The sequence below is a fragment of the Coregonus lavaretus genome (genome assembly GCF_964263955.1).
Source record: "Coregonus lavaretus genome assembly, chromosome: 33".
In the NCBI taxonomy this organism is placed as follows: Eukaryota; Metazoa; Chordata; class Actinopteri; order Salmoniformes; family Salmonidae; genus Coregonus; species Coregonus lavaretus.
Genome location: NC_140020.1, coordinates 15,981,934 through 15,994,089, shown reverse-complemented (window position 1 = coordinate 15,994,089; position 12,156 = coordinate 15,981,934). Strand labels below are relative to the sequence as shown.

At 44.9% G+C, this 12,156-nt stretch overlaps 1 protein-coding gene across 1 annotated transcript in view; it reads right to left on the bottom strand.

Annotated features, from left to right (window-relative positions):
* Positions 1-12,156, bottom strand: part of LOC311108157 (apolipoprotein(a)-like) — a 57,147-nt gene that overhangs the window by 6,985 nt on the left and 38,006 nt on the right. The window contains exons 24-30 of the mRNA XM_084150782.1: positions 8,495-8,634; positions 8,144-8,264; positions 7,193-7,311; positions 6,773-6,935; positions 6,494-6,618; positions 6,139-6,298; positions 2,924-3,117 (exon numbers count right to left, since the gene is read on the bottom strand). Coding sequence (XP_084006908.1) covers positions 2,924-3,117; positions 6,139-6,298; positions 6,494-6,618; positions 6,773-6,935; positions 7,193-7,311; positions 8,144-8,264; positions 8,495-8,634 — 1,022 coding nt within the window. The remainder of the gene's footprint in view (positions 1-2,923; positions 3,118-6,138; positions 6,299-6,493; positions 6,619-6,772; positions 6,936-7,192; positions 7,312-8,143; positions 8,265-8,494; positions 8,635-12,156) is intronic.

Sequence of the window (12,156 nt, the reverse complement as noted above, 5' to 3'; positions counted from 1 at the left end):
TTACTTATTTTTCTCTTTAAGCAATGGCTTTTTTTCTGGTCACTCTTCCGTAAAGCCCAGCTCTGTGGAGTGTACGGCTTAAAGTGGTCCTATGGACAGATACTCCAATCTTCGCTGTGGAGCTTTGCAGCTCCTTCAGGGTTATCTTTGGTCTCTTTGTTGCCTCTCTGATTAATGCCCTCCGTGCCTGGTCCGTGAGTTTTGGTGGGTGGCCCTCTCTTGGCAGGTTTGTTGTGGTGCCATATTCTTTCCATTTTTTAATAATGGATTTAATGGTGCTCCGTGGGATGTTCAGAGATATTTTCTTTATAACCCAACCCTGATCTGTACTTCTCCACAACTTTTTCCCTGACTTGTTTGGAGAGCTCCTTGGTCTTCATGTTGCCGCTTGCTTGGTGGTGCCCCTTGCTTAGTGGTGTTGCAGACTCTGGGGCCTTTCAGAACAGGTGTATATATACTGAGATCATGTGACAGATCATGTGACACTTAGATTGCACACAGGTGGACTTCATTTAGCTAATTATGTGACTTCTGAAGGTAATTGTTTGGACCAGATCTTATTTAGGGGCTTCATAGCAAAGGGGGTGAATCCATATGCACGCACCACATTTCCGTTATTTATTTTTTAGAATTTTTTGAAATAAGTTTTTTTTTTTTATTCCACTTCACCAATTTGGACTATTTTGTGTATGTCCATTACATTAAATCCAAATAAAAATCAATTTAAATTACAGGTTGTAATGCAACAAAATAGGAAAAACGCCAAGGGGGATGAATACTTCTGCAAGGCACTGTATAAGGAGGATGGGATCCACCCAAATCATTTGGGTTTCTGGATCCTTTCACAGCATTATAAGGCTGTGTTGAGACAATGACTTATCAATGACCCAAGCCTAGCTCAGCTAATCCCTGCCATTGTGACGCAGTTGTCATAATGCTTCAGCAAATGTACATTACACCGGGGCTTTGGTAGACACAATGTAAGTAACCTAATTTATGTCCCTCTAACTGCTCTGAATGCCTCTGCTAATCCTACAGCTATTGTATGCAGTAATCATGTGCGTATGAACCAGATTTATACTGTTAGAACTGAGGCGGTGTGCCCTAGGAGGAAGTCCACTGTGTGCAGCTCACTCTGCACTAACATAAATAACATGATTATATCTACTTCTGCTAAGCTTCCCAGTAAAGCAATGAAATCAAGTAAGCATCCCAGAAGAAAAGTGCTCAAAATAGCCCACGTTAACATACAGTATAGAGAGAGTGGATCTTTGTTCTGGAGTTAGGAAGTTGGAAGAGGCAGGGCTATGTCTGTTATGACTAAATATGGTACCTTATTAAATATATTATATGAACTCCCCATGAAAAGTGTCTAAGTACATCCTTACATTTGTAATCACTTGATACCCTAGAAACTCATCATAACAGAGAGAAAGGATAAATTATTCACCTATATGTTATTCCAGTTTAGAGTCCATTGATAATGTTGATTGAGGAATGAGGAATGTTAAATTGGAAATGTATAAAGTGGATTGAGGTTTACAGGATTGAAGATGTGGAAAGAAGACTATCTCAGTAGATCAGATAGCTCCCCAAGTGACCAGGGAAAAGCTTGGGGTTCATTTGACTGCGCATGGATGACGAAGACAGACGTTTTTGTTTTTTTATATTAATGTGACCAGATTATAATATCCATGTAACTTAGTAATGGTTATGGATCTTTGTATTTGTGGGGATGATGTCATGATGGTCACAATTTATTTATATGGATGTTTTCTTGGTAGCATGTCTAAGATGATGGGTCAGTTATTTAGCATAGGTTAGGATCTAGTCAGACATATACTACTGATTGGGAATATTGTATTTTATATGAATTGTTGGGGGTTAAGTAATCTTACTTACCACAAAATAAGAAAAAAAAAGTGGATTGTAATGATGTCATGTCATAGTATTGTGTGGACCAGGGGGAGAGTTAGTAGATAAGTGGTTTGCTGCCACGGAGTCTACATTCCGTTATGTCAAAGGGGAGATTACTGAGGTTGATCTTAGAATAATTGATGGACAGGATATACTGACAGGGGTAAAGGATAATAACATCAAAGAATGGGAGTGCCCATGGAGGTTTACCAGATGTTTGTGGAGAGACTTGTAACAGAGTGTATATATAGAGAGAGTGGATCTTTGTTCTGGAGTTAGGAAGTTGGAAGAGGCAGGGCTATATCTGTTATAACTAAACATGGTACCATATTAAATATCTTATATGAACTCCCCATCAAAAGTGTCTAAGTACATCCTTACATTCGTAATCACTTGATACCCTAGAAACTCATCATAACAGTGTATCTGTAACTTTCTCACTCATCATTATTCACGATTCATTCAGGATCATCTGTTATCATGGTAGCATCCACATTAATGTAGAAGTGTTTAGAATCATATTCTATTCTTATTTACAATAAAAGTGACTCCAAAATGACTCACTATATTATTTACCATTAATTCCTATTGGGCACAAAATAATCTTAAACACAACCAAAACAAACAGCAAATGCATCCAACAAGTTTGTACAGTCCCAAGCTTAATGTAGTCATTGCGTGCTAGGAATACGGGACCAAAATACTTAACGTTTTACTACTTTAATATACATTTAAGTGAATACTTTTAGTCCCCAAAAATGGGGGGACTATGTACAAAAAGTGTTGTAATTTCTAAACGGTACACCCGATATGGATTTAAAAAAAACTCAAATTAAAGCTGACAGTCTGCATTTTAACCTCATAATCATTGTATCAATTCAAATCCAAATTGCTGGAGTGCAGAGCCAAAGCAACAAAATATGTGTCACTGTCGCAATACTTTTGGAGATCACTGTATATTTTCAAAGTAGCTTCCCCAACACTGATGAAAGGATGGATGGATTACCTCTGCTGTTGTCTGAGGGTGTCTGGGAGGGTGCTGGCTTGGGCTGGTCATGTTTGTCAGGCTTGGGAGTAGGCTTGGGAGCAGTTGGGCATTTATCCACACTGCAGAACTCCCAACGAACAGAGGGTTCAGTGGTGTAACACCATGGAGCACGGTCGCCATCAGGGTTCCTACACAGGTTTCTTCTCAAATCGCTGTGAAACACATGTAAAAGACATAATGTCCTCAGACACTGCAGATTACATATTACATTGTTTGGCTTTTAATGACCAGATAGTAGAAGACAGAGATAGAGCTAGAGATATACATTTCCCACTGGGCACAAACATCAGTTCAACATCTAGTTTTGATTTACATTTGATTTACACAATGGATTTAGTGTCACACCAGCCTTCGCTTTGGTTCCCCCTCCTGTCCAGCTCAGGCATTCGGTGTCACCGGCCTTCTAGCTGCTGCCGAACCTACTGCTGGAAAACGCCCTTCACTCATCAACCCTGGACTTGTCTCGTCATCATTACACACACCTGGTTCCAATTCCCACTATCACTATTTACTCCCTCTGCCATTTGTCTTTGTCGGTCATTGTAAATGTTACTTGTGTTCCTGAGAGGTATCTCTCCTACTATTTCCTGAGTACTTTATATTTTGCACTTTGGGTTTATGAAGATATATTTTGAGCACAACAGCGTTTGGGTTTCTTCCCGCTTTGATCTATGGTGCTTAAATAAATTCAGTAGTTCTAAACCTGCGACAGCCTCCTGCCTACTTAATATGCCATTTAGCAGACGCTTTTATCCAAAGCGACTTACAGTCATGCGTGCATACATTTTTGTGTATGGGTGGTCCCGGGGATCGAACCCACTACCTTGGCGTTACAAGCGCCGTGCTCTACCAGCTGAGCTACAGAGGACCACGACCTTCTCTCTACACCTGTGACAGAATGACCGACCCAAGAAAACAGGAAGCAGCAGGACATCCTGCCAACTGCAGGCTACACTACCACCTTCCCAGCTCCCCGTGGTCGTTCCAGCCACCCCACCACCATCTACATCACCCGGTCCGATCAGCAACGTCCACCTGCTCCTCCCGGAGTGGTTTGACGGCACCCCAGCTCACTGTAGGGGGTTTCTCCTGAAGTGTGACCTCCACCTTGCCCGTCATGCCAGGACGGCCTCCGAGAGGGACAAGGTGGCCTTGGTGATCTCGGTGCTGACAGGCTGGGCTCTGGAGTGGGCGCACGCCGTCTGGGAGAGGGACGGTCCAGAAGTGCATTCCTATGAGCGTTTCACCCAACTCTTCCGTGTCGTCTTCGACCACCCACAGAGGGCCAAGAGAGCGGTCCAGGACAGCGTCGGAGTACGCTCCGGACGGTGGCTGCGTCCACTGGCTGGAACGACCAGGCCCTGTTGACGGTTTTCCGCAGCAGGCTACAGGAAGACATCCAGACCGAGCAGGCCTGTCGCGATAAAGACCTCACGCTGGAACAGCTCATCGTCATGGCCATCCGCCTGGATAATCTCCTGCGTGCCCGTCGTCACCCATCCGGGGGTTCGGGTTTCTCCCAGGAACCTCCAGTGAGACTGAGCCCATGGAGGTGGGCACGACGCACCTTCCCCCTGCGGAACGTCAACGCTGCCGTCAACAGGGTCTCTGCTCCTACTGCGGGGAGTCGGACCACCCCTGGAATACCTGTCCCAGAAGGAGAACCAGGCGAGGAAGCGACAGGCCGAGGAGCGCTCCTACACCTTCCCAGGTAGGCGTGGACGTGCCTTGCTCCTCTCTGTCCACACAGCCCGTCCTCCTCCCTGTCACCTTCCCTGACTATCATGGTCCCCCACTGAGTCCTTCCCTAGTGGACTCAGGTGCTGCAGGCAATTTCCTAGACCAGTCAGTGGCCTTATCATTACGCATTCCTCTAGTCCCTTTACAACCCCCTATCCCAGTCCATGCCCTAGACAACCGTCCCCTAGGAACAGGACTGGTGCACCAGACCACGATTCCCATTTCCCTCACAGTTAATCACAACCACCACGAACGCGTCACTTTCCTCATCTTAGACTCTCCTGCACACCCCGTAGTTTTAGGTTTCCCCTGGCTACGGTTGCATTACCCCAGTTTATCATGGACAGAGAGGAGGTTGTTGGGTTGGTCGCAGGAGTGTCAGGGGAGGTGTTTCTCTGTGTCAATCTGTGCCAATTCCGTGGAAAGTCCGGACCAGGCCACCCACGTCCCTATCCCAGAGGAATACCGGGACCTACAGGTGGCCTCTGCATGACACAGAGGATCGGAGGGAGAAAGTGACACCCATTATCCCCTGTCCCGCATTATAGGCTCCTGCTCCTGCTCCTCCGCCCTCTCCTGCCCACTACGTGCCCTCTGATGTGCGGGACTGTCTCCTCGCCTGGGCACACACAGCAGCTGTGTCGGGGCACCCGGGTATAGCCCGTACTATCGACTGTCTCTCCGCCAAGTACTGGTGGCCCACCTTGACCCGGGACGTCCGGGTTTACGTCTCTTCCTGCTCCACCTGCACACAGAGCAAGACACCTAGACACCTAGACACCTCCCCTATGGCAAACTCCACCCACTGCCGGTTCTACAACGACCCTGGTCCCATCTCTCTGTGGACGTTGTCACAGACTTTCCCCCCTCGTAGGGACACACCACCATCCTGGTCGTTGTGGACCGGTTTTCCAAAGCCTGTCATTTTATTCCTCTGCCTGGTCTCCCTACGGCCCTGCAGACCACAGAGGCTCTCTTCTCTCACGTCTTCCGGCCATTTGTCTTTGTCGGTCATTGTAAATGTTACTTGTGTTCCTGAGAGGTATCTCTCCTACTATTTCCTGAGTACTTTATATTTTGCACTTTGGGTTCGCCCTTTGCCTTTTTGTTAATGAAGATATATTTTGAGCACAACATCGTTTGGGTTTCGTCCCGCTTTGATCTATGGTGCTTAAATAAATTCAGTAGTTCTAAACCTGCGACTGCCTCCTGCCTACTCCTCTCTACACTTGTGAAATGTAGGTCAAAAGTTGGGTGAAAAAATACAAAATGCCCTTACGTTGATGACTTTTTGCAAATCCAATCAGTTTTCCACATTCCTTCAATGTCATCACATAGTTTTTTGGGGGTTGAAATGACGTGGAAACCACATTGATTCAACCAGTTTTTGCCCAGTGGGTAGAGATTATATTTGACTATGCTCTAGGCCTCACGCTTTAGGGAAGGACTGCGGTGTCTTATTGTGACTGTGAGGTGTCATCGAGCTCCAGGCCTGGCATTTCTTCCCACTGATGGTCTCTGTCACAATACCACGATAGTCAATCCCGGTGCCCACATAGCAGTCTTCCTCAGCTGGAGGGGGCGCTGCGTAATCTGAGTTTTAAAAACAATATCACCCATGTCAACCAAATTAAATATACATTTTGGTGAAAAATGTAGGCTGTATGGATTGGTAGTGGATTACATGAGTTTCGCTACATAGTTAGTAAGTAGCGACTTTAGCACTTGGGAAAGCTCTATATAAATCCAATGCATTATCATCATCATCATGATGCAGTGTAAAGTGACCTGGTCCAGGAACATCTCCACAGCTAGGCACCTTGCAGTACTCCCAGCGTGTCTCTGGGTCTGTAGTAAAGCACCAGGGCATCTTCTCATTGTCTGGGTTCCTGCAATAGTTCAGTTCCAGGCCTCTGACAGGAACACAAACAACCACACATATTGGTTAAATCACAGTCAGTCTGTATCTATAAGACATTAAAACACTGATCGACTGCACTGAGAAAAGCAATGCTCGGTTCTTGCTTGAGTAAAAACAAGTTGCCCAATCTCATGGGTTGATCTTACTTGCATGGGTAGTTGTCTGGAGTTCTGTTGTGCTGTTGGGGTGTCTGAGTTGCCCAGAGCTGACAGGCTTTCCCAGATGCTGTCACGCCGATGGTTCCCCTGTAGGCACTGCCGTCGCCTGTGGCACAAGTGAGCTCCTCCACCACCTCGGGAGGCTCAGAGGCTAGGGGAGAGGGAGAGAGTGAGGAGATCTCCCTGGGAGTTTGTAAACTCATGCTTTAATTAAATTGTCTATTTTTATGTGAAAGAGCAGGGGAACGAGGGGCCATGGGAGACAAATGAGATAAAAGATGAAGGGAATGAATGGGGTTATAGAGTCGCTAGTAGGGACATGATGGGCAGACGGGGGAGAGATCCAGGGTACGAAAGCCATAGACAATATACTAGTAATAGTGTTGTATATCTATGATGATAGCTCACTGCAGCGAGGGATGGAGCAGAAGTCCCAGCGTTTGGAGGGGCTGGTGGTGAAACACCAGGGTCTGGGGTCTCCGTCTGGGTTCCTACAGTAATTCTCCTCCAGGTACTTCTCAGGAAGACTGGAGAGACAGGGAGGGGAGGGGATGGGGGGGGGGGTAGGCAGAAAGAGAAATACACAGAGAAAGGGACACAGGAAGAGGGAAAGAGAGCAAGATGAAGGATCACATGGTTAGACATATACAGTGAGCTCAAAACTATTGGGAAAGTGACACATTTTTTGTTGTTTTGGCTCTGTCCTCCAGCACCATTTAGAAATTACAGCACTTTTTGTACATTATCCCATTTTAGGGGACAAAAAGTATTGGGAAAAATTCTACATTAATGTGGATGCTACCATGATGATGGATAATCCTGAATGAATCATGAATAATGATGAGTGAGAAAGTTATAGACGCACAAATATCATACCCCCAAGACATGCTAACCTCTCACCATTACAATAACAGGAAAGGTTAGCATTTTCTGGGGAGGGGTATGATATTTGTGCATCTAACTTTCTCACTCATCATTATTCACGATTCATTCAGGATTATCCCTAATCATAGTAGCATCCACATTAATGTAGAATGTTTCCCAATACTTTTTGTCCCCTAAAATGGGATATTGTACAAAAAGTGCTGTAATTTCTAAATGGTGCTGGAGTACAGAGCCAAAACAACAACAAATGTGTCACTTTCCCAATAGTTTTGAGCTCACTGTATAACAAATATATTAGAGAGAGAGAGAGAGAGAGAGAGAGAGAGAGAGAGAGAGAGAGAGAGAGAGAGAGAGAGAGAGAGAGAGAGAGAGAGAGAGAGAGAGAGAGAGAGAGAGAGAGAGAGAGAGAGAGAGAGAGAGAGAGAGAGAGAGAGAGAGAGAGAGAGAGAGAGAGAGAAAAAAAATGCCTATTACGCGCTGGTAATGTAGCCGTGGTTGTGAGGTTTCTGGACGTCCCAGTGCTGGCAGGTGTAGCCATTCTCAGTGGTGGAGATCTTTCCACTGTAGTTCTTACCACCGCAGTGCATACATTCCTCTGTGGGCCAAACAACAGCGCTTTAGAAATAAAACACTTCCAAATTACACTTAATGCATTTTTATAGGTGAACTGTCATGATGAGTGAGTGACTAAAAAAGGTAGTCAACTCTTTGTTTGAATATAGATTGTATTTTAGTGGTTTTGAAATCTTAACTTTTGTGCAAACATGACACCAGCTGTTTCATAAGCTTATTGGGAGTGGGGACATAACAAGATATTGAGGGTACCGCTGCAGTTCTGGACGTTGCAGGTCTCCCATCTGGTGTCAGGGTCTGTGGTGAAACACCAGGGGCCTTTGCTGTCCCCATCAGGGTTTCTGCAGAAGTTGGACTCCAGGTCGGCTTTGGGGTGTGTTGACGGAGTCATGCTGTAAGAGACGTTCACAAAGATAACGTGAATTACCTTCAGCTGCTAAGAAATCTAACCTCACAAGTTACTTAAAGAGATTGAACAGGATCTTAAGCACTTACAAATTTGTAACATATTGTATGATTATTATTTATTTTTTTGCAGGACGTGGTTTCATTTGGCCCTCCCAAGTTTTCTGAGCAAAAAAAAAAGTGTTTTAAAATGTTTATTGTTGGACATAAAAGACTGTAACAACACCAGCAAATCAGCTCCAAGTGATTTTAATTTTGGAAATCTGTTCCAAAGTATTCTCACGCATTGTAGAGAGATATATGTAGGGTTGCAAAGCTACCGACAATTTACCAAAGTTACCGGAATCTTCAGTCATTTTGGTATTTAACAGAAAATATATGGCAATCTATCCTAACTTTGGTAATTTATACTTGAGTAACTTCAAAAATGTGTATTTATATAAAGTATTCCTTTTTTTGGTATATCTGTGTCCATATTGTCCACGAGTTTCTAGTAGATAGACCATATGGTTCAAGAGAAAATAGCCTAATTAATGAAAAAAGCATCTAATCAACAATGGCATAATTTTCAAATAACTCTGCAACTGTTCCAACTATTGACTTTTTTCACAACTGCCACCAGTTTGATGCCAAAACATTGACAACAAATACATATTGACATAGTAAAATAAATCAAAGTGTGTTAAGGATATTTCATGCTGAAACCCTCATATATATGGGATTCACTAAGTTGATGGTTTATATTTAAGATACTGTTTTACAGCTTTGTCATTCTATATATATATTTTTTGTGTCATCTTATTTAATTACTTCATATATTTTACATAGAGGGCCAGAGATAATCTGAAGTACCCAAAAGATGTCATGTGATAGATTACATAAAATCTATCACAGATACAAAAGATACGAAAATTCTGGTAGTTTACTGGTAAACTTTGAAAGTTTCCAGTAATATACCCTCCCTTTGCAACCCTAGATATACTGTATGTGATCGTCTACAAACGTAAGCAAGGTTTGAAGTTATTTTATCAAATATTATATCTGTTTGGGCTTCTTGCGGTTATTTTGCAGTCTACAAATTATTTGTAATTATGTTCCACTACTTTCAAAACTACTGGCAAAAATTATACAAAACCTTTACAATGCATCTTTTAATCTGCTGGTAGTCCATGTTATGTCAATAAAATACTTAATAGGAATATGAGAAATATTGTACAAGGCAGGGCCGGTATTATGGGCGGGCCTTAGGGGGCCTGGCCCGCTCTACCGTACCTCATTGCCCATCCAAATAAAATTAAAATAAATTTTTATTTTTATTTTTTATTTCACCTTTATTTAACCAGGTAAGCCAGTTGAGAACAAGTTCTCATTTACAACTGCGACCTGGCCAAGATAAAGCAAAGCAGTGCGATAAAAACAACAACACAGAGTTACATATGGCGTAAAAAAACATAAAGTCAAAAAATACAACAGAAAATATATATACAGTGCGTGCAAATGTAGCAAGTTATGGAGGTAAGGCAATACATAGGCTATAGTGCAAAATAATTACAATTAGTATTAACACTGGAATGCTAGATGTGCAAGAGATTATGTGCAAATAGAGATACTGGGGTGCAAATGAGCAAAATAAATAACAATATATTTACATTTACATTTACGTCATTTAGCAGACGCTCTTATCCAGAGCGACTTACAAATTGGTGCATTCACCCTATAGCCAGTGGGATAAGCACTTTACATTTTTTTTTTTTTTTTTTTTTTTCAGGGGGGGAGGTAGAAGGATTAGTTTATCCTATCCCAGGTATTCCTTAAAGAGGTGGGGTTTCAGATGTCTCCGGAAGGTGTTGAGTGACTCCGCTGTCCTGGCGTCGTGAGGGAGCTTGTTCCACCATTGGGGTGCCAGAGCAGCGAACAGTTTTGACTGGGCTGAGCGGGAACTATGCTTCCGCAGAGGAAGGGGAGCCAGCAGGCCAGAGGTGGATGAACGCAATGCCCTCGTTTGGGTGTAGGGACTGATCAGAGCCTGAAGGTACGGAGGTGCCGTTCCCCTCACAGCTCCATAGGCAAGCACCATGGACTTGTAACAGATGCGAGCTTCAACTGGAAGCCAGTGGAGTGTGCGTAGGAGCGGGGTGACGTGAGAGAACTTGGGAAGGTTGAACACCAGACGGGCTGCGGCATTCTGGATGAGTTGTAGGGATTTAATGGCACAGGCAGGGAGCCCAGCCAACAGCGAGTTGCAGTAATCCAGACGGGAGATGACAAGTGCCTGGATTAGGACCTGTGCCGCTTCCTGTGTAAGGCAGGGTCGTACTCTCCGAATGTTGTAGAGCATGAACCTGCAGGATCGGGTCACCGCCTTGATGTTAGCGGAGAACGACAGGGTGTTGTCCAGGGTCACGCCAAGGCTCTTCGCACTCTGGGAGGAGGACACAACGGAGTTGTCAACCGTGATGGCGAGATCATGGAACGGGCAGTCCTTCCCCGGGAGGAAGAGCAGCTCCGTCTTGCCAAGGTTCAGCTTGAGGTGGTGATCCGTCATCCATACTGATATGTCTGCCAGACATGCAGAGATGCGATTCGCCACCTGGTTATCAGAAGGGGGAAAGGAGAAGATTAGTTGTGTGTCGTCAGCGTAGCAATGATAGGAGAGGCCATGTGAGGATATGACAGAGCCAAGTGACTTGGTGTATAGCGAGAATAGGAGAGGGCCTAGAACTGAGCCCTGGGGGACACCAGTGGTGAGAGCACGTGGAGCGGAGACAGCTTTTCGGCACGCCACTTGGTAGGAGCGACCGGTCAGGTAGGACGCAATCCAAGAGTGAGCCGCGCCGGAGATGCCCAGCTCGGAGAGGGTGGAGAGGAGGATCTGATGGTTCACAGTATCAAAGGCAGCAGACAGGTCTAGAAGGACAAGAGCAGAGGAGAGAGAGTTAGCTTTAGCAGTGCGGAGAGCCTCCGTGACACAGAGAAGAGCAGTCTCAGTTGAATGACCAGTCCTGAAACCTGACTGGTTTGGATCAAGAAGGTCATTCTGAGAGAGATAGCAAGAGAGTTGGCTAAAGACGGCATGCTCAATAGTTTTGGAAAGAAAAGAAAGAAGGGATACTGGTCTGTAGTTGTGGACATCAGAGGGATCAAGTGTTGGTTTTTTGAGAATGGGTGCAACTCTTGCTCTCTTGAAGACGGAAGGGACATAGCCAGCGGTCAAGGATGAGTTGATCAGCGAGGTGAGGTAGGGGAGAAGGTCACCGGAGATGGTCTGGAGAAGAGAGGAGGAGATGGGGTCAAGCGGGCAGGTTGTTGGGCGGCCTGTAGTCACAAGTCGCAAGATTTTGTCTGGAGAGAGAGGGGAGAAAGAAGTCAAAGCATAGGGTAGGGCAGTGTGAGCAGGACCAGCAGTGTCATTAGACTTAACAAACGAGGATCAGATGTCGTCAACCTTCTTTTCAAAGTGGTTGACGAAGTCATCCACAGAGAGGGAGGGGGGGGGGGGGGGGGGGGGA